Source organism: Ruditapes philippinarum, unplaced genomic scaffold (assembly GCF_026571515.1).
Source record: "Ruditapes philippinarum isolate M1 unplaced genomic scaffold, ASM2657151v2 ctg5421_1_1_1_1, whole genome shotgun sequence".
NCBI classification, from domain to species: domain Eukaryota; kingdom Metazoa; phylum Mollusca; class Bivalvia; order Venerida; family Veneridae; genus Ruditapes; species Ruditapes philippinarum.
This window is the reverse complement of record NW_026859801.1, coordinates 55624-78132: the sequence shown is the minus strand read 5'-3', so window position 1 is coordinate 78132 and position 22509 is coordinate 55624. Positions and strand designations below refer to the sequence as shown.

The 22509-nt window shown below is 31.1% G+C and overlaps 1 protein-coding gene across 1 annotated transcript in view; it reads right to left on the bottom strand.

Moving 5' to 3' along the window:
• Positions 1 to 22509, bottom strand: part of LOC132757959 (uncharacterized) — a 31565-nt gene that overhangs the window by 5599 nt on the left and 3457 nt on the right. Inside the window, exons 3-6 of the mRNA XM_060749456.1 lie at positions 6248 to 6589; positions 4170 to 4499; positions 2554 to 2670; positions 1757 to 1784 (exon numbers count right to left, since the gene is read on the bottom strand). Coding sequence (XP_060605439.1) covers positions 1757 to 1784; positions 2554 to 2670; positions 4170 to 4499; positions 6248 to 6398 — 626 coding nt within the window. The 5' untranslated portion in view covers positions 6399 to 6589. The remainder of the gene's footprint in view (positions 1 to 1756; positions 1785 to 2553; positions 2671 to 4169; positions 4500 to 6247; positions 6590 to 22509) is intronic.

Below are 22509 nucleotides of genomic sequence, written 5' to 3'. Positions count from 1 at the left end.
AGAGTAATTCTATACAAATAATAAATAGGTAAGGGGATAAAGAACACCCTTGTCTAACGCCTTTTTCTATTTTAAAGAAACTGGATAGATGTCCATTATTATGTATACACGATTTTGCATCTTTATAAACAGGCCAACCCAATTTATAATATGATGAGGAAATTTAAATTTCAATAATCATTTTTTCATGAAATTATGGTCAAGACTATCAAAGGCTTTATTGAAATCTGAAAAAAAAACATAAGCCCTTTTTCATTTAAATGATTAATATATTCGATTGTCTCTTGTAAAATTCTAACATTTTCCCTAATATATATACCTTTGATAAAGCCTGTTTGCTCTGGACTGATAATATTTGGAAGATTGTTTTTTATTTTATTTGCAATTGCTTTTGTCGCAATTTTGTTATCTACATTTAGCAAAGAGATCGGACGCCAATTATCTATTGATAAAGTATCTTTGTCTTCCTTTGGAAGTAGAGTAATAATACTTTGTTTTTGAAGTTCCGTAAGATTTCCGTTATCATAAGAGTAGTTTCAAGAATTAGTAAGATATTGCTTTAGATCATTCCAAAATATTTTGTAAAAATTAGTAGTTATACCGCCACTTCCAGTACTTTTGCTATTTTTCATGTCTTTAAGAGCAATTCCGCATTCGTATTCTGTCAGATGACCATTTCCTTCATATTCATTATTTTGTTCTAAAGTATTTATTTCATTTGCAAAAAAGACAGACATATTGAGACATATTTTTATTGCACGAATAATTGTATTATTATGGTTTTTACAAAAAAATGACAGAAGTGTAACTGATGCTGACAAAAGGGCTTCTTGATAACACTTTGAATTTCTTAAACTTGCGGAGGCTATTTGAAAAGTATCCGGGAAGGTTTTATATTTTGTTCATTTGTGCCTTTATCGTGATGAAACATTCGTCACAAATACTTTCGGGAATTATGCTTATGGTCTGACAGCAAAAATAAAACCCATTTATACTTAAGTATTACCCATAGTCACTATGGCGACGTCGTATAAAAAATGGCGTTCAATTTTCCATAAATGGACAGAAATTCTATGAAACAAAAACAAAACTTTTTACGAAAAAATGTTTGCTCTTTATAGAACGGTTGTTTATTGTACCTTTTTCCTTTTACTTATGTGATTGATCCTACAAACGTTGCAGTGTTGTTATATTGTCAACAATAAAAAAATTAAAATTAAAATTAGTAAATTAAATTAAATTAAATTGTGTAATAACCTAAACTTCTGTTGCCTGCAATTTGAAAAAAGTAAAAAAAATATAAAAAAATACAAAATTTCATATTGACAGGATAGTTCATGCTTAAAACCTTTGTTAAACGGTTAAACATGTACTTGACATCGCTGCATTTTATTTTGTTGAGGGACATTTATTATTCATTCTATTCAGGCACAGATTTCTTGTGTTTTAAATTTCAGAAACATTCCATGTTACAACTTTTTCGACTATTCCCCATAAAAAACAACATAATTTTACCTATTTTAAATACAAATATCCGTGGTCGAGTGGTTAGAGTCAATGACTTGTAGGAAACTACCCGCCTATATGATTGAAATACTGTTGGAAAAAGGCGTAAAATGAAACAAACAGACAAATACAAATATTTTAAACATTTCTGTTAGATAGAAATAAAAATCTCTTAATATTTATACATAGTTGTATGGTGTCGACAATATACAAAACTATGTTACACTTTATTACAGGCTACGATTTTTACCTTTCCGATGTTCCATTGTCATTACATTCTGAAAAAAGATAGCCTTTTTGGTAAAAGTAATGTTACGAAAGTTATTATCAATAATTAATTAAAATGAATATCAAATACATTTGAAATTTACAAAACGAAGAAAACACAAAACAACAGTTGAACACTACTACTACACATATTTAAAAATAAAATCAGTACACTTTCAGAATTTCCAACACGTAATGCTTCAGCAGAACTCAATATTGGATCAACTAAAGCTCGTATTCATTTCCAGAGCTTACTAGAGCGATTCCAAAATATCCAAATTAAAATCCATATTACACCCACATAGGCTTATTGTCATTGTATGGGTCCAAATGTTTTATATCACATCCAAATTCCACCCCTCTATATCATTGTTAAATTTTTTTTATCCAAATAATCTTTTTCAAATGCATATCATATTTCAGCTAGCCCTGTTTTCATTTTGATACTTCAAAAATCTATATCAAAGATAGACAATTCTGTCAGAATGCCAACAAAATGATTGTGTGAAATAAAGAGTTAATAAAATATGGATAGCGCCCCGTCCAATATAGTTTCGACGACTGTGTACTTCTCCAAAAGAATAAATTGCTCTAAACCATATCAAATAACATCATTTAACGACAACACAATAGATAAACAATATAGAGGAAAAAACAACATTGAACAGGATTATTGGTTTGTACAGTTGTTTCTTCAATTTTCGTGTCCTGAGTAATTACGGCTAAAATTTCAATTTCTTAAAAAAATATTCTTAGCAAAGCTACATCTATACAGCTTACCTTTTCTTTTGTAAAACCTTCTTCGTAAAATTAAAAAAAGAGCAACGAATGCAATTACAACAGCCACAGAAACAACACCCCCTATTACTACTGCAATTTGATTCTTAGCCTCTCTTTCTAAAATGTAATAATGTAGTCACAGCTTTCATATATTAAAGATAGTCTCTACAATGTACACGTTACAAATTATAATTACATAACTGTTTTACAATTTGATATACATCTATTTCAAATACGGAACCAGTTTATTTATATTTGACTTTTTGTTTATGTTTTTTAACGGCGCCTCAACATAATATAAGTCTTATGGCACCGAAACAGAAATGATGTTTGTGGCTAACGTTGGCTGTTAGAAATTAAAAGCAACACCAGGGATCAAAATAAGGTTTCCTTTTAAAAGGAAAGGCTTGCTCAGTTGTGCATTCATCCCAACCCTTTATTTTTTATTTTTTTCAATTTATAATCACAATTTTTTGAATTACGGTATTAATTTTGTGTATCATAAATGGTTTATTTTATTTATTTTTTTTTTGTAAAAACGAATATTTTCTGTCAAAACGATTTGAAATCTATTCTCTATTGTATAAAACTAATAAAGAAAATAATCAATCGTAAAAATACTACGTGGAATCTTCATCATAGAAAGGGGAAAAAAGACTAGGTGCGATTTTTATTTCCCCTTTATGCGAGAAAAATTCGTTTTGGCGTTGCTAATTTTATTGATAAGCAGCTTTATAGACAGTTAAAAGCACTAAAAACTTCGTTACGTGGACCCAATTTAAAATTAAAGCATGTATCAACTATGTTACACGACCACAGATACGATGCGCTATCTGTAGATCAGCACGTGGTAAGGTTAATGATATGCATGGGCTATATTTAGATAACCTCACCAAGACGTTGAACTGTGTTCAGTAGATCTAAATATAACTCGATCATACACTAATATTCTGTGTGATTTGGTAAGCAGGACCACTCTTTGGAGACGGAATATTACTACAGTAACCATTCTCGATTGTATAAAACTAATACAAACAAAAAACAATTATAAAAGAAACTAACTTTTGCGTCTTGAAAAAGAATTGTAACGGAACAATCTCGTATGTAATTTTTACGGTTTAAACCGATAAATCAAGTAAAAATAGAAATCCTATTTATATTAACAAACTGGGATTACCGAAGTAACTAAAATAGCTTAGATTTCCGTAATATTACTTCGTCTGAAATCGCAGTGTGACGGAATCGCCCGAATTGTCACGATTGAAGTCGGAACTACATCGGCTATTATCATTGATCCGAAGAGTGACGGAAAGGGCCGAAAAATTGCGATTGGCACGATAGCAGCTGGTTTCGCGTTCAATCATGCACTAACACATGGAAGCAGGAAACCACCTAACCGGAACATTTTTTCCAAAACAGATGGCTTGCAGCCGTGGCTGCAAGCCAACAACCTAACCTGCTGGAGCGAAGTGATGCATAGACTCTAGTAGTTTGAACCTCTTTCAACCCACAATGCTAAAAGGTGAAAGAATATTTTAAGATCACTATTATTTCAAAATTAAACAAAAGCTGTATAAAATACCACTTAATTTAAAAATACAAAATTACATATTCACCTAATCTAGAACTATAAATTGTAAATTTGACAGTTGGCGATTCTGCTTCATTTATCCAGCCGATATCATTTCCAGTGCGTACTCTAGCATCATATACATTAGGTTGCAACCCGCTTATGTTGAAAGTAAAGGTAAGTTTCTCGGCCTGAAGAAATGCTGTATCAGTTTCATTAAATTTAAGTCTCTCCATCCAGTTGTCCTTTCCAGCTTCAGTTGTTTCTACAACAAATGTTTGAAGAAGTCCTCCGTTGAAATTGCCGACTAAAAGAAATGTTGGTATTCCATCTTTGAAGCCGGTGAAATTGAAATACCTAGGAACTGATGGTTTGCCTTAAAATGAAAAATGTTAAAAATGGATATTTGTCGCTTAGGATATTTAATCATTATTTTCTAATGACTTTTTGCTTGATAAAAGAACATTTTTGTTTAAGAAATAGTTGTTCTGTAATGTGCTTTTAAATAGTTTTGCAAAAGCCTCCTTTATATATATATATATATATATATATATATATATATATATATATATATATATATATATATATATATATATATATATATATATATATATATATATATATATATATATATATATATATATCTATGGTTTTATTTTTATTTGCCCTGATGATTATAGAAACCGGTAGGCAATAAATTAAACTGAGAACATCTTTTAAAAATGTTAGGAATAATTTTTCTTGTTCCGTCACTTTTTATCATATATATATGAAGGGCCATCATATTATAGCATATATGGATGAAATTTAATTCATACGCATCCGACATAGCAGTTATATGGATAAATGTAAAAGACATTCTCAGTTTCAATGGAATCTTTTTTGAATTCCTTTTAGAGCATAGCTGTATTCTGATTGTCTTTAAGGTATGAGCCCCCAAATGGGCACTATAATGAACTATAAAAATGACAACATATGTCAGTTGTATACCTTAAAAGACGCAAGAATGCAAAATTTAAACAAAGTTTATCGTATAGTTTGCGAGTTATGGATATTTTTCTTAAGTAAAACTTGGTTATTAGAAGGGTTCCTTTTCAGAAATGAGAAACTCTAAATATTCTATTATATAATCATTATGAAAAAATGTTTTCCTACAGAACATTTTTGAGAAACATATAATAGGATTCAGCTAGCAAATGACCCAGCAAAATTATTGTTTCTACTCAAAATGTTTGAAATATGTATATAAATATTACCCTACTCCACCCATTTTAAGTACTTGTTCGATCATTTTCTACTTGAAGGGCCTTATTCAAAATATCCCTTAAATTTACTCAAATCAGGGGCTGTTTTCAAATTGTGCATAAATTTTCTTAAAAGAATAATGGTTGCGCTTGTCAAATATAAAATACTTTTACCGTCTATTTTTTTTATTTTATTATACTTTGCAAATATCAGGTACCATATCTGATGAAATATTTGGCACAATTTAGCCAATAAATACCAATAATAATTTCATAATTAAAATGAAACACTATTTTTCTTCTCAAGATAGATATGAGAGACACAAATAATGTTCAAAGAAAAAAAAAAGAAAGAAAAAATAGTTGCCGCTTCTGGGGCTTGAACCCACGCCCCTCAGTTACAATGCAGATGACAGTAGTTCTAGCCTATTTGAATACTCTTCAAAGTGGAGGTAATGCATTAGGTGGATCATACCTTAATGAACATATACTTCTTATTTGGTTGAATTCAATAATCGGTTCGTTGGCATTTCTTGCTTAATGCAGAAATTCAAAAATACAAATTAGAAGGCTATGTATGACAACATTTTCGTTGTATAAGAAAATAAAACATCTTAAAAGAGATTAACAATTACTGCCTATTATGTTTTACACACTTTATACAGACTTTAATTGTAACAACTGAATGATTAAAGCATTAACAGCAATACAATAAAATACGCATAAGCAATTTTCTCCTTACATATCAATGATAGTAGTGCAGGAATAGTAGCTATGAAAACTTTGATAGAAAATATTTTTTTTGCGCATACGATGACACTCCAAACACTAGTATTACAGAGTGTTATTTTTTGAAATGATAACAATAATAAGGACATACTTTGGGACACATGTTTCAAAATCCATGATTTATAAGATCCAATCCCGTTATCAATGACCAAGGTGTAGTTATCAAAATCTGATTCTTCCTCGTCCTTTATTTGAAGCTGAGCAAAGTAACCATCTAGTTCCACTTCTTTTCCATAAAACATGTCCTTGACGTTTCCTTTAAAGAATGACACTCTATATTTGGTAGAGTTTTTTATCACAATGCCATTTTGGAATTTGAATTGCACAATTTGAGGTGGAGGGTCACTGTAAAATGGTGCTGTTATATTGACTGTGCTCTCAGGAGCTCCAGCAAATATTCTATCACCAATTCTTAAAAGCAACTTTGGTGAAACTGAAATATAAAATAAACATTCATCATACATTTCAGTAAACATTTAAGTCAATAAAACTGATCTTGTTAATCACACATTGAATGAGTATTTGGAATTTGAATTGAACAGTTTTAGTGGGGTGGCCACTGTAAAATGGTGTTGTTATATTGGCTGCAAATCCCAGTTTCCCGGAGTATTTTCTGTCTTCTACCTTTAAGAGTATCTTACAGTAGGGTGAACGTTTCGGTTGTCAAAAATAGCGTTTTTCGTGCGTCCGTTTTTCGTGTAACGTGCGTGCGTATAGCGTGCAACGTGCGTTTGCTGAAACGCTTTCTCAAGCGTGCATCGTTTACAAGCGTTTAACGTTTATCGTTTTCCGTGTATCGTTTTTCGTTTATCGTGCGTCTGAAAGCGTGCGTTTCTTATTCCCAGAAACGTTTAGCGTGCGTCTGCGTTCGTCTAAGCGTTTTGCGTCTGTTAACTTACTATTGAGAAGTAAAAGAATATCTTAGATATATTATGTAAATTTCTTGTTTCTTAAACATGTAAGAGATGTTCTGTGTCCCTGTCAAAGAATAGAAATATTATATAAAGAAGTATTATTGTGATATTTACATTAAAGTTTTAAAGTTTGTGACCTCGCGGTGAATACTGGTCAGATTTCTACATGCTTTACGCCGAAGGTTAATTAGTTTTAATCCTATTTTACATACGCATAAGATATAATTACTAATTAATTGCAACATTTTTGATATTCAATTCAGCAAACAGGTGTTTATATGCGTACCAATATATATTAGATATGAAGTTCGTCAGACATCAAATGATGGTAATCAGACTAGCACCCCACCCCCTTTACAAGTTCATCTTCTGACTTTTCATCAAAGACTGTCCGAATTTAATTTTTAATTTAATTTTAATTCTATCCGAATACTATTTAGGGTGATAATTATTTTAGACAGTTCCTTCCTATTTTTCTTGACAGATTTATATTGATATGTAACAGCCTGGCAGGGACTCGAACCCCTGACACTCGGAATACGATTCCGCGGCTCTTGAGTTCCTCTGAGCTATTCGGCCGCTTACACGTTTTACTTGTTTAAATACTGAATAGTTATAAACCTACTGTGTATGCAAATATTTCTTCGAATTTCCCAGGGTTACTTAGCATTGTGAATTAATTTCTAGCTGGGCTATACAAATGTATGTCAGTCACAGGGTGAGAAAAAAGTGCATCCTGACATGGACTCGAACCCGTGACCCTCTAAATACCGTACCGCAGCTGTACCGACATTTGTTAATAGTTTCATTATTTGTACATGTATAGTGAACATTTTAATAATTATACATTGTACTATTTCTATATTTTTGTACAAATAAAAATAGCTAGATTTTTTTCTAGATAAAAAATTCTATGGTGGCTAATATATACCATGTTGTACTTTTTAGACATGTAATCACAACAGACAGGCTATTTAGCCACCCTTTACAAAATTCCCCTATCTGACAGCTCATAATCAAGGCATAGACTACTATTTTTGTATGTGGCCTGGGCTTTTACAAACCTTATAACACTGATGGCGAACAGATGCGCAGGCTGGTCTGGATCCATGCTGGTCGCAAACCCATTATGTTGGTTTTATCGTGACGCGGCTCAAATATATCTTAATCTTATATGAGGTCCATAATATAACCCACTTTGATAAACATATATAGCTTTCTTGATTTTTTTTCTGTATATTATCTAAAATCACTTTTAAGGTTTATCAATCCGTAATCATTACTTAACATAATACCCCTTTGAGATACCCGAGATGAGCCTGTGTCGCCCTTTGCTAACTTAAAAGTATATAACCTTTCCATATATAACCATATAATTCTTTGAAGATTTTTAGATAGGTATGCTGTAGTCCCAAGTCACTTGTTTAACTTCCCTCAAGTAAGTTATAAACCTCATAACTGATAAAATTCTAACTATAATATACTTAAATATCACCTATGTATTTATATAAATTTACAAAAACCCATTTTGCATACTAATATATCTTTTGGGACCTGTACAATTTCAATTGATTGTAATTTTAATTTTCCTACAATATCAATTTTATGCTTCATAGGTAGGTCAGTTCATTAAAAAGAGCATAATACAAGATCCATATGAAAAGTAATGTAATTGATAACTCAATCCAAATAAACTTTATTAATTAAAAGCTTTAATAAGATGACTTAAAAAAGAAGATTTCAATAATTGTCCATGAAAAATATAAATGTTATAGTAAATTCTATGTGGACCCCAACTATTAAAGAAAGCAGTGCCACATAAAATGTTGATACACCGGGTAATTTTACCTTAAACTTAACCTCTTAGGAAATGATACAGAATTTTTTTTATATAACATAAATCTATTATATTAATTAACAAACATATCTAATTGACTAAAATAAGGTAGTCCTAACAAATTTCATTACAAAATATGAGAATTATGGCAAATCTCCTAAGATGCCTAAATGTCCAAGATAATGCACTAAATCACTACAAAATATGAAAATTTTACCTAATTATAAGAGCCTTGGAAATTAAACAAAGCTATAGGAGGAACATTAATCTATCATATTAATTAACAAACATATCTAATTGACTTAAGTAAGGAAGTTCCACCAAATTTCATTACAAAATATAAGAGTTATTGCAAATTTCCTAAGATACCTTACTGTCTCAAGATAGAACACCAATTCACTACAAAATGGGGATTTTTACCTTATTATAACAGCCTAGGAAATGAAACAGAATTATAAGTGCAACATAAATCTATGATATTAATTAACAAGCATATCTAATTGATTAAAATAAGAATATCTCAATAAATTACATTGAATATTCAGAAAATTATGGCTTATTTCCTATGATGTATAACTATACAAGCTTACACGCTAATTCATTAAAAATGGGAGTAATATTACCTGATTATAACCTCATGGTAAATGAATCAAGTTATATAAGCAACATAGTATTATTATATTAAGTTATACCTACATCAAATTGACTTATATAAGAAAATCCCAACAGATTTCATTGAAAATTAAGAAATAATGGCTAATTTTCTATAATGCCTTATTAATAACATTACCACACTAAATCATTGAAAATTTGGGTAAGTTTATCAAGTTATAACCTTCTGGTCACTGAAACAAAGTAAGTAAAGCCAAATAATGTTATACTATCAAGTAACTACTACATCTAATTGACTAAAATAAGAAAACCCATTGAATTATATTGACAATGAAGAAAGACAGGGTAAATTTTCTATGATGCCTATTTGTTCAAGCAAATACATTACATCTTTAGAAAATGGGGGTAATTTTACCTTATTGTAACCTCCTAGGAAATGAAACCAAGTTAGTAAGGCAACATATTACTATAATATTGAGTAACAATTACATCTGTTTGATTGATATGAAAAAAAATCCACCAAATTTCATTGAAAAATAAGAAAAGGTATGACAAATGTCCTATAATGCAGACAGAGGGGTTCAGATCCACTATCAGTAAGGAAGTGTTCCCTTCCCAGTCAGGGAACCATTACTTGCATGGTATATGGAATCACAAAAAATATACTGTAAAACTGATTTTTTCATTTTTACAGCTCAGAACTGTTCACTATTGAGGGGAGAAGATGTGCAAGCAGACTGATAGCTTAGTCGGTAGTCAGCTTCGACACTGTATTCAAGGGGTCCCTAGCTCAAGTCCCAGTCAGGCTGCATATTTTTCTCACCCTTTGACATTTGACTCCCAACAGTTAGTAATAAAACAATGTGAAATTGGCCTTGAAGTTTCATACCATCACCTATTCCAAAGGGGACTGTGATGGATGGTATAAAACTCAAAGTCCTATTTCACATTGTTCACTGTACCCATTCAAGGACGAATTTAAATAAAGCAGGGGAATATGTAATGGTTCCAAACTGTTCACTATATAGGGAGATGATGCGTAAGCAGCCTAATACAATATAGTCCAGTCGGTTGAGTGGCGGAACGGTATTCCAAGGGTCCCGGGTTAAAGTCCTGGTGAAGCAGCACCTTTCTTTTTTTTTAACTTGTGATAGTAACAAAAAAGGAAGGTATTAGGCATTTAATGTTCCTTAATAATAATATAGCATATTATAACATATAGTGCATAAAATGTCAATAAATTTCAATTTCAATACTATGAAACATATTTTCTGATGCGCTGCTCTTTTGGTAAATCCATATACTTTACAGTTTACACATGATTCACAAATTATTGGAGTCCAACACTCCTCCCCTCCTGGCACTTATGGATCGCGGTGCATGAGGTTGACAAGTTTCTCCATTTTCCTCATTTTTTTCTCGCTTACAGTTTCGGGCCCAAAATAGAAGTTTATTCTTAATATAACACTTTAATTCATTAAAATTTCATTAGGCTTTTCACACTTCTATAATCGTTCTTATCTGTTATATTAAAACATATTTTATCAATATCTTTTTATGGAATTTAATTTTTTGAAAAAAAAAAGAATAAATATATGCATGTAGTTTTACAGCTGATAATTTTTTCAGAACTCATATAAAAAATCAAATTAATATTTATTTTCCCAGGGAAATTTCATTATACGTTATATCACCGAAAAGCTTTTTTATATCAATCATGTTTGCAAGTATGTTTTATATTATATATATTTAAGAAATAATATATCCCAAACAGTGATTTTATCGCTCAATAACATCACTGTTTGGAGTTCGGATGCGAGGAATTATATCACGAGGGTGTAGCCCGAGTGATATAATGATGCACATTCGAACGACAAATAGTGATGTTATCAAGCGATAAAATCACTGATTTGGATATATTATTTCGATTCTAACACGACATCAACAAATAAATGTTGCCGTACTTGATAGTTAAGCAAATTTGCGCCTGATTTGTTTCCGTACTTATTTTCAGCGCGTCAGATTTTTAGTGGTTACGTCACGTGTATAATGATTACGTCACATGTCTAAATATAGAATGTCAAACTGTGCATCTGTTGCATAATAACACACACTTTCTGTTCTTCTATGTTCAATAGGGTAAATGCGGGTCATGTTAGAATATTTTATAACCCATAATGCATGGTATTTATTATATATTTATCAAATTGAAAAAAGGTGGTTAAAAATTGAGGTTGAAACTTTCAGGGCCGAAACGTCCAGGAGGTGTAAAGTCCTGAAACATATAGATTTAGCCCTTGTCTGGAAAATATGTTGGAGTGCCGGTCTGCAATGTATGTTTTCCTTTATTTAAAAAGGTCATGTATTAATTTCGTTCGCCTGTATGTAAATGATTTGATATTTTGATCGCTGATTTGCTAAAGTTACTACCATTTGTTTTATTATGTTTACACCAGAAGCGGTGTCGAAGTAATTATTATCTATCTAAGAGATTCCTGGTATAAAGCAAAGTATTTTTTCAGAAATGTGCATAAAGACGACCCTGTTAAATCATTTTTAATGCATGTATTAGCGCTTGATGGCTTATAATTTCAATAATCATTTGTTTCGGCTGCCCGACAAAAAATAATATTGTGCCAGGTTGAGTGCATTCGCGGATTGATATCATTACAGCTCTAACCTGGGACATAAGATAAGTTAGTTAACATAAACCTGTTTAAAATACATGAATGGCTAGCTATCATTTAATCAAATCACTAAACGATCTAGCTAAAGTTGTTAAAAATTTATATGATAAGGATATTTGACGTGCTTTGTATAGCATGTAACGTGCGTGCGTTTTTTCCGGAACGTGCGTTTTGCGTGTAAACTGGAACATTCACCCTACTGTATCACATACACAAAATAAAGACCGTTTAAAGAGAAATAAGATTAGTTTTTCATTTACGCGCCTATAGTATAACGTGAACATTTAGCACGTCTTTACACAATGTTTGTATATACAACGCTAATGACGTCACTTCAAATTATATGCACGGATGTGCAATACCATATTTACCGAGTGGCAAAATCGGCACCGGTGTGTGATAAAGCATATTAATACATATTAAGCGCATGTCAATAAATTTCAATTTTAAGTGATATGAAAAATATTTTCTGTTGTGTTGTCTTTTTATATCCAATAACTTAACATCACAACCAGTTTCCTTATTTTCCTCATTTTTTTCCTCTCGATTACAGTTTTAGACCTAAAATAAAATTGCGTTCTTAATATTTATATATACTCATATATTGTAATGCCCTAGAAATTTTACCTTTTTTAGTGATTTCACTGGATTTCAGTATTGTTTATTTCTACTTTCACTTTCGTTTTGAGAAGCTTTTACTGGCGACAACACAGTAAATATTGCGGTGTCCCAATGAAACATACAGGACATCAACTTAAATCTACGTATTGTGCCAGCAATTTAATCATTCTTGATTCTGGAAGCTTTTCCTTTAATGTTATCCATTTCCCTTAATGTTATCCGTGGTAGAATCCTGTGTTTTTAATCTGTTTTCGTGACTTCTGTCAAAATAGTTAATTCCTTTATTTCACACTCAAGATTATATAGTTCGATTGTTTATGATGCAGCCTCACTTAATATATAGATTTGCCTAATAAATCCATCTGAATTTAATTGTTAGCACTGTATATTTATGAAACATTGCAATGCATTTTCAATGTCGGCCATGTCGTAGAGATAACGTAGTGAACGCAAGGGATAGTTCTTTATCCGATTGCGCATAAAAAGGAACACGTTACCATAACTATTTTAATTTCGATATTAGTGCATGATAGCTTATAAATATTTCTAAAAATCATTTGTTGAGGCTGTGACAAAAATTAATTTCGGTGCTACTGTAGGTTGAGTGCATTTCAGTTCTTACATAAACTCGTTTAAAATACATTTCTAGCTACCATGCATATATAATTATGATAATCAAAATTTATCACTAAACGATAGAGATACATGTAGCTAAAGTTGTTAAAAACTTAAAATGATTACGATATTTTAATAAAGGTTTAGAAACGTTTTCATTTTGCGTGCGTTTTAGCGTGCGTATATCGTTTAGCGTATTTCGTTTAGCGTATATCGTTTTGCGTGCGTCTGCGTATTTCGTTTCGTTTTGCGTGCGTATAACGTGCGTTCGTATAGCGTGTATCGTGCGTTCGTATAGCGTGTAACGTGCGTTTTGCGTGTAAACTGACACGTTCACCCTACTGTAGGTGATGCTAAAATTTTCCAAACAAAAGGCAAATATTCCAAACAAAAGACAGTTTAAACATGTAAGCAAAGAGTGTAAAAAAATCTAAATAATGAGATTTTTAGGTTGAAAGTATTTGAGTGTTTACTTTACAATATCCCTGAATGTCGGGGTACTTTATGAAACGCTTTGATTTTTTTAAACTAATATTTTTGTTTATCTCAACTCATCAAGAAATTATTTTTAACTGCAAATTTGCATTAATGTTTACATTCTTTAGATTTATTATCATTTGTTTAAAATATAACAATAAAAGGCATGTAATGTGATATTTATTTCATTTCCTTTTTAAAGAAATTAGGAACTTTAGGCTTTTATAAGAGAATCTTAGGCTAAGCCTTTGTTTATATAAACATTACAACAGCTGACGGTAATAGAACCGAATTCTCACTTGAGAAAATTGATATCAATCCAGGCTTTAGCAAACACATTTTTTTAGATCTTCGTTTTTTGATCTTGTCAAGATTTCTTCTACTCTCAGCAGAAGGTAATTTTCATTTTATTACAAAATATACTGAACGAATGGTATAACTTAAATATGGCACAAGGTATACGATAAGGGCCGTTTGGTAATATCAGTAGGTTGATGAGAAAGAGCGATATTAACATAACATTACGGATTTTCACCTCTGATATCGCATCAGTCTATGAAATTACGTCTCATACGAGATATAAAATAGAACGAGAGAATAACAACAAATACGTGGAATTTCTTTATTTTCTAGACTTATTTGACATATGTATCTGAATTAAAAGATTTCGGTGGCAGATGCGCACTTAAAAAAAACTGACATCATCGTCAGAAAACGCAGCGAATTTTACAGAGGATATCTTAGTTGACCCTTTCCTGTTATTAACATGTACCAAATGGTACCATTGAAATTTATTCTTATTTGTATATATAAACTATCAATAAGTAGTCACAGTTTTATGTTTAACGAAAAATAATAGTGTGTTTTTAACGTAATTATAACATGATTATATCTTTGTTGTATTTTGTGTTGTTGTCATTTTTTAGTTCATATAAAATATAATGTGTGTGCGTCATAGTTAAAGCGGCGTCTTATTTAGGCAGCGATATCTACAAAAATAAATTGATATGACGACCAAATTTTCATAAATATACATAAAGACAGCACTGAACACAATTAACAAATGGCTCTCTTGTACACAAGCAGACGAAACCAGATGATTTCCCCACCCCATCGTTCACTAATGTAGGAGTTGATTACTTTTGATTACTTGTAAAGTCATATCATTTACATGTAAACAGATAAAGTTGTCTGTTTATGTGTCTTGCAACTAGAGCAGTACATTTTGATGATTATTTCACCGCAGTATTTCTAAGTTTTACGTCTAGAACAGGAAACCTGAAGAATGTGTACAGTGATGAATTTGTGTTCATTATTTATTGAACAGTAGAATGTAACTGAATATTTTCGAGAAATAAAAGGTATAGACCTTTACTCGTTTAGACATATTTCAAACCAAGTCCCCGGACACATTGTACCAAATGCATCCATTTTTGAATATCAAACTGAAGCTTATACATCGCATTTAAGCCTTAAATAATTAGAACCAGACTACGAAAATTGTTATGCGCATGCTTCGCTTCAAAATACGACTTAATTTTAATGAAAAATTAACGTCAAAGTGAACGAATCGGTACAAGGAAAAATCGGAAAATATCAGATACATAACTTAACACTACGAGCAATTGTTCATTCCGTTTTAAATCCTTTAAAGTTATATTCCTGGCAAAATTCATCCAAATAAATGGTCAGAATAACACCTTATTATCATAAAATGCATAAGTTAATAAGTTTTGACATTTTTTCAACTTAGAAATGCTCTCCGTAACATTTCTGACCGTTAAAAAAATGCACTTTTTTGACTGGCTTAGTCAACTAAGATTTATAAATTGCCCTTCGATTATTTCCGTAAATGTTCGGATTGGAGTCACGTGATTAATATATAAATAATTATCAAATCAAAATATTGGCGTACAATATACGAACTGTGAGAAACGTACGAGAAAGGAAATTCAGGTTCGTAAAGGAAAAGGCGGAAAGTGAATAGAAACAGTCATTTCATTCAAGCAAGGATATGCCTGGGTATTGAATCAAGCCAGTGAAAAGTTCCAATAGCGACCGTGAAGATACTACTGTACTACGTACATGTACATTTTCTAATTTACAGGTGATCATAATTATGAGCTTTATATTTTGTTTGATTTTTATTTTTTCTTGGTCTTCATTTATTAAAAAAAAATAACCTATAAATATAAAAACATATATATTGCATTATAGTTCTTTGAATAGTACTGACATATGTTAAAGATAGTTTGCAGATCCACGTCTGTAAGTTAAGTTTTCGATCTCGGTTATTTTCGTACCCTTTAAGTTAAACTGTTAAATAAAAGGTCAGATAAGCCCGATCCATTAGGAATTTATAAGTTAATAAACCATGTTATTATCATTGTAATACCGTTAAAGATTTTGAGAAAATATTAATTACCGATCACAATATTGTTGTTTCTGTCAGTGTTAATAGAAAGATAGGCTGTACAACTGGCATCGTAACTACATTGCTGTGAAATAGCCTCATGTGACTCAAAAAAGTTTAAAACATTTGACTAACAAAACAGACATTTCTCTATAGCATGTCTAACTATAAAGGGTAGATCTAGTCCTTTAAATATAACGTCAGTATGTTATATATTTGCTTTGGGGTAAGCTTGACGGACATAAATTAGCTCGTAAAGTCTGATATATTGGACTAATATCCAGGGGTTTCAAATCTCCAAAGAAATAAAAGAGAGGAAAAAAAATAAGTTGAAAAAATACATCAATATTTTTGTCTCATTTCCGCAGTTAAAGTTATTGAATGGCTTTGAATGATAAAAATGTTAAACCTTTTACTAGTATGCTATATTTTCAATAACAGAAAAAGATCAATTTCATCATAATCATGTGTTGCAATACCGGGGACATCAAAGATTACCTCGACCCAAATGCATTTGAAGCGGAAAATAAGGACTCGATCTTTGCCGAAAGTTTTTGAAAGGAGCCAAGTGATGGCAGGCTATAATTCAGTCTACCAAATACCTTTCAAAATTAGAAAAAATATATAGGGGTTATATTTGTATTAGGTTTCAAAAAATATTTTGTGTTACAAAACTGTGAAAATATCAGTGGTTTGTATAGCAGAATTATGTCTTGCATCTGAAACTGACAAGTATTTTGCACAAGTAGAGCTATTTTTGATCATGAAATTCTTAAGGTTGAACGTACATGGCTAAAAGGGTCCAACACATGTACAGTACTACTTACATGTATCCTGAAGAACTTTATATCGAAAACTGATTAAGTTTAAATACAGTTGAATACATGTTTATATTGGTTTATTGAACCCATGGACATACAAGGCAACATGTGATCCATACATATTATGATTAGGTATTCATATTTTTAAACTATGAAGGCAAGACTTACTTTTTATGGAAAAGAATGGTAAAAACAGTATCACACTGGTTGCCCAACCATTCAAACATATTTGAGCTGACATTGAATACCAGGTTGTCATGATAGTTTTATAAAATATCTTTTTAGATATTGTGTTGTACTATCTCGTTTATTCTTTTGTCATGACTCAAGGTCTGTTTTTACATTTTGTTAGAAATGACTCTACTTTTCATGCATGTGCAAAAAACATATATTTTCCAATCTATTGAACATTTTGCGCTGTCATAAGCTTTAATGTGGTAAACAAAGTTAAAAATATTATTCAAGTATTTATTTTGATATACATGTATATATCATTCATTTTATCTAGACTTGTTTTTAAATAAGATAGAGGTTACATTCACTTTGGCATTGGCTTTGTTGTCCACGAACTTGTACCTTGTCAAAACTATTAAAGTTTTTGCTGTATTGTCTTCATACATGGTCACAACAGCTCATTTAACAAGACATGTAAATACACCAGACTTATAAATAATGACCTTTATTCATAAATGACATTGATCTTCATATTGAATGTCAAAATTTATTTTGGCTTTGTTCGCATTTTGCTATCAGTGGATCTAACTTTATTTTGAATTGATTGTCTTTAAACATGAACATATTAATGTTTTAGTATAGACCTTCACATTCCCCAGACAGACTTTGACCTTCACTCATAAATGACATTGACTTTGAAAGTAAAATTATTGAATTTCACAACACATAAGAAAAGGTTGAACTGACCTTTAGCTTTAAATGACCTTGACGGTCAAGGTCAAAGTATTCTATTTCGGTAAAGTGGTCATAATCTTTGTTATCTATGTACAGATTTGGTTCATATGTTGGCAAAACAACACTTGTGACCAAACAGATATGTGGATTTAGGTATGATTTTGACCTTTAAATGACATTTTGTAATATTAAATTCTAATTTTAAAATTGTTATTTATTTATGGAAATGATTCATACTTGGACAAAATATCAAGTGTGACTAGACAGACCTATTAAAATTCAAGAAAGAAACAAATATATTTTTTTTACTTTTAACTGACTTCTTTCAACAGTTTAATTGTTTGCTTTCAGACAAAGTAAAATGGCCAAGCGTTGTCTCCGCCCAGTGGTGGTTCGTGTTGGATGATCCACTGTACTTCCTCCTTTTTGAGTAAATTCAAATATCTAAGAAGAAGCCAAGATTTTTTGTTACTAGTCCATGAATTGTTTATTGTCTAGTCCAGTTTATTAGGCCATTGAAATAGAGGCACTTTATGTAGTAATTTTGTTCAATTAAACAAGACAAGCCTTAAAATTACCACACTTTTAAATTTACTCCCTCAACTCATTCCAGTTTACATAATCTATGTGGGCCGATATATATAAAAATATTTATTCTTTCGAATCTATTTGTTCTTGTTATTTTGTTTATCAAAATTAGATGGAATTCAAACAAATTGTAAATGTTTAGCATCTGTTCAAAGATTAAAAACATATTTTCAGTTTTATTCAACAAATATCCCAACATTTGTATATTTATATTTACAATTTAAAAAGCATGAATCAGATATAAAGATGTGATTCTTATTGACACGCTCCGCTTCCATGTTAAGTAAAAATTAATTTCTGGACAATAAAATATTTTAGGTAGCTATGATATTTGTGGGTAGGTAGTTTGATGGGAAATAAACAATATATTAATTAAGGCGTTACCCTAAGTGTTGTTTGTTTGGTAAGAAAAAAGCCCATTCCCAGTCAATGATCAGGATGTCATTAAGTACAACATGTATATATGGTTTATGTAACTTAGAAGGAATGCAGCTAATTGCCAGTAGTTTTGTAGATGAGTCCATTTGATTATAAGTTCAAGGCTTCAGTTACATGTAAATATATTAAACTATCACTGTCAAGATGTCACCGGTGTATAATTTTGAGAGTAGGAAAAGGAAGATATGCTGTTCATTTAAAAACATTTTATTTTTGTTTAGCTACTGCCATTGTTCAAATACGTGAATGTATCGGTGTTTTTGTTATTTTAACATTTAGAAAGGTGTCATGGAACATTCGAAGAGAAGTGGAGTGTAATTAAACGTTTAAAAGTAATTGAAAAACATTTTTACAATATGTGATCTTATTCTCAATTTTTGAAAAAAGGAACCTGAAGAGGTACATCTGGCATCTTTTGATCAGAAAATAGAAATAATGAAACCCTAAAGAAAGCCAAAAATCACAAAATTGAAATGTTGCAGGCTCGGTGAGCCTGTTCATGTATGATAATGGAAAATGAATTTAGAATCATGCGCAGAACATAACCCATTTGAATTTTTTTGTTTGCTTTATAGATATAAAGAAAAGCTACAGCACAGTTTCTGCAGGGAAACTGATTTTTAGTCTAAATATTTTAGTTGTTTAAGAGTGGTTACTTTTGATTAGTTAAAATCCAAGCTTTGCACTAAATAGCAACGCGAGACACAAATTTCAAATGGGAGAAGATTTATGCAATATTTTAGGGGATAGTAAATACTAGTTAACTTGTGGAAACACAATCTTTTATTAAAAAAAAATCTCAGGGGTAGGATTGTATCCTTTATGCAATGCTGCTTCAGTAGAAGCAAAAAATGAATCATAAGTAATAAACTTACTAACCTAATTATAATAAAGTTTCCTTTTAAAAGGAAAGGCTTGCACAGTTGTGCCTTCACCCCAACCCTTTAAAATTGTTTTTTTTTTGTTTCAATTTAGTATCACAATTTTTTTGAATTACTGTATTTGTATATCATAAAGTGTTTATTTAGTTGGTTTTTTGCGTAAAAACGAATATGTTTTTTCAAAACGATTTGAAATCTATTCTCTATTGTTTAAAACTAATAAAGAAAATAATCAATAGTAAAAATACTAACGTGGAGATCTATCTCTCATACTGAAGGGAAAGAAGTGTGCATATTTCATTTCCACTATTTTCGCAGAGAAATCATTCGTTTTGGCAGTTGCTAATTTTATTTATATAGCATCTTTATGGCCAAGTAAATGCACTTAAATACTTCGTTACGTGGTACCAATTAATAAGCATGTATGTATGTTACACGACCACATATACGATGCGCTATCTGTAGATCAGAACGTGGTAAGGTTAATGATATGCATGGGCTATTTTTAGATTACCTCACCAAGACGTTGAATTGCGTTCATTAGATCTAAATATAACTCGATCATGCACTAATATTCTGTGTGATTAGGTAAGCAGGACCACCCTTTGGAGCTACAGTAACCATTCTCTATTGTATAAAACTAATACAGACAAAAACAATTGTAAAAGAAACTAACTTTTGCGTCTTGAAAAAGAATTGAAACGGAACAATTTCGTTTATGATTTATTACGGTTTAAACCGATAAATCAAGTAAAAATAGAAATCCTATTTATATAAACAAACTGGGATTACCAAAGTAACTAAAATAGCTTAGCTTTCCGTAATATTACTTCGTTTGATTCCGCAGTATGACGGAATTGCCCGAATTGTCACAATTGCAATCGGAACTAAATCGGCTATCATCATTAAACCGAAGAGTGGCGGAAAGGGCCGAAAAGTTGCGATTGGCACGATTACAGCTGGTTTCCCGTGCAATCATGCATTAACAAATGTAAGCAGGAAACCACCTAACCGGAACAACTTTTCCAAAACAGAAGAAAAACATGTCTGCTTTGATAAATATAAAACAATTACAATTATCTTTGGCTAGAATGCCTAAATTCTTATATGCAATTGAAAAATATGGGTAAAATATTTTGCCTGTGTAAGTTGTTAAACTCGAACCTTAAATGTGTGTGGCTCTTACAAGAGATGGGGATTCAATTATTTGCAATCTTATTTTCAGTGGAATGTAACTGTTCATGGTATAGCAATTCATATTTACCAGATGGTTGCTCAGCAGAGGTTGCACTATGTTTGTAGTAATTGGAATGAAATCTCTCATTTGTACATTATTCACCATAATGTGCAGTTTTACAAAAGGCTGTTACAAAAACAAGGTCTTGAGTAATCATTTTCAAAATTCTAGGCATCTCACGATAATTTAGTTCTTTTCCATTTCTTATTTGCTTATTAAATAAAAGTATATATATTATCATATAGCATTCGGTGGCCGGAGTCTATAGATGTAATGTATGTAATTGATTTTGTATGCAGTTTTCTAGTTATTTAATCTGGTGATACCCTAAACTTTATAACATCAGATTGACAAATTATCTTTCCTTTCATTATATCAGATATCATACGCTTGATCGGTTTATAATCAATTGATATCAATAATATATACATGACGCGCAAAATGCCAAATAATTTATTTTGATACAAAAATTAAGGAAGCTTAGGTACGTTTTATTTTGGTACGAGCCGATCATAAAGAACGAACGTGTTAGAATCCCTCTGTACTTTCCCGATTTCAACACCAATGTTGAAATAATCACAACAACCGTACGACATAAAGCATGTTTAATTTTTTTTAGAATTTGTATCTGTTTGTTTACAATTTAATAGGCAGACGACGGATTCTTCTTTTTTCGATTGTTTCGTAACAAACTTTCAAACAGCGCTATTATTCAAAATAGAAGTGTATAAACAGCTTTTCATATCGTTTATTAATTACAAAACATAAAATTGCATCCGTCATAATACTCATCTTATAAAATCGAATGACAACTGATGTGTCGCAGTTTTGTTGATGATTCTTATTAATTTAAAAGCATTTCCGTACTTTTTAAGTAAATACCGACTGAAACCGATCGATCCCAAGAGCTTTTACAAATGGCAGGGATTTTGAATAGTGACAATGTTATATCCAGTTGCATCCGAGTGTTTCGACGAAATGAAATTAAAAATGAATTGCAGTTCATCATTAATGAGGATATACTTATAATTTAGGTAAAAAGTTATGAAATCTAAGGTGCAAGGTAAAATACCATCGTTCAGCGGAACCATAACTTTAAACTGTATAAATCGATTATTGTTTTAAGAATAGTGTTTAAATCTTTTATGTTCCGAAAAATAGTAACCGTGATAATTATAGGTACAATATCACCATGTACTATTATATGACCGAGTGAACCCTTTACTGAAATTTTGCTGCTTCTTTAACCTTTGAGCTGGTTTGACAAAGTTACGTAACGGATATTTATGGTTCAAATGGTACA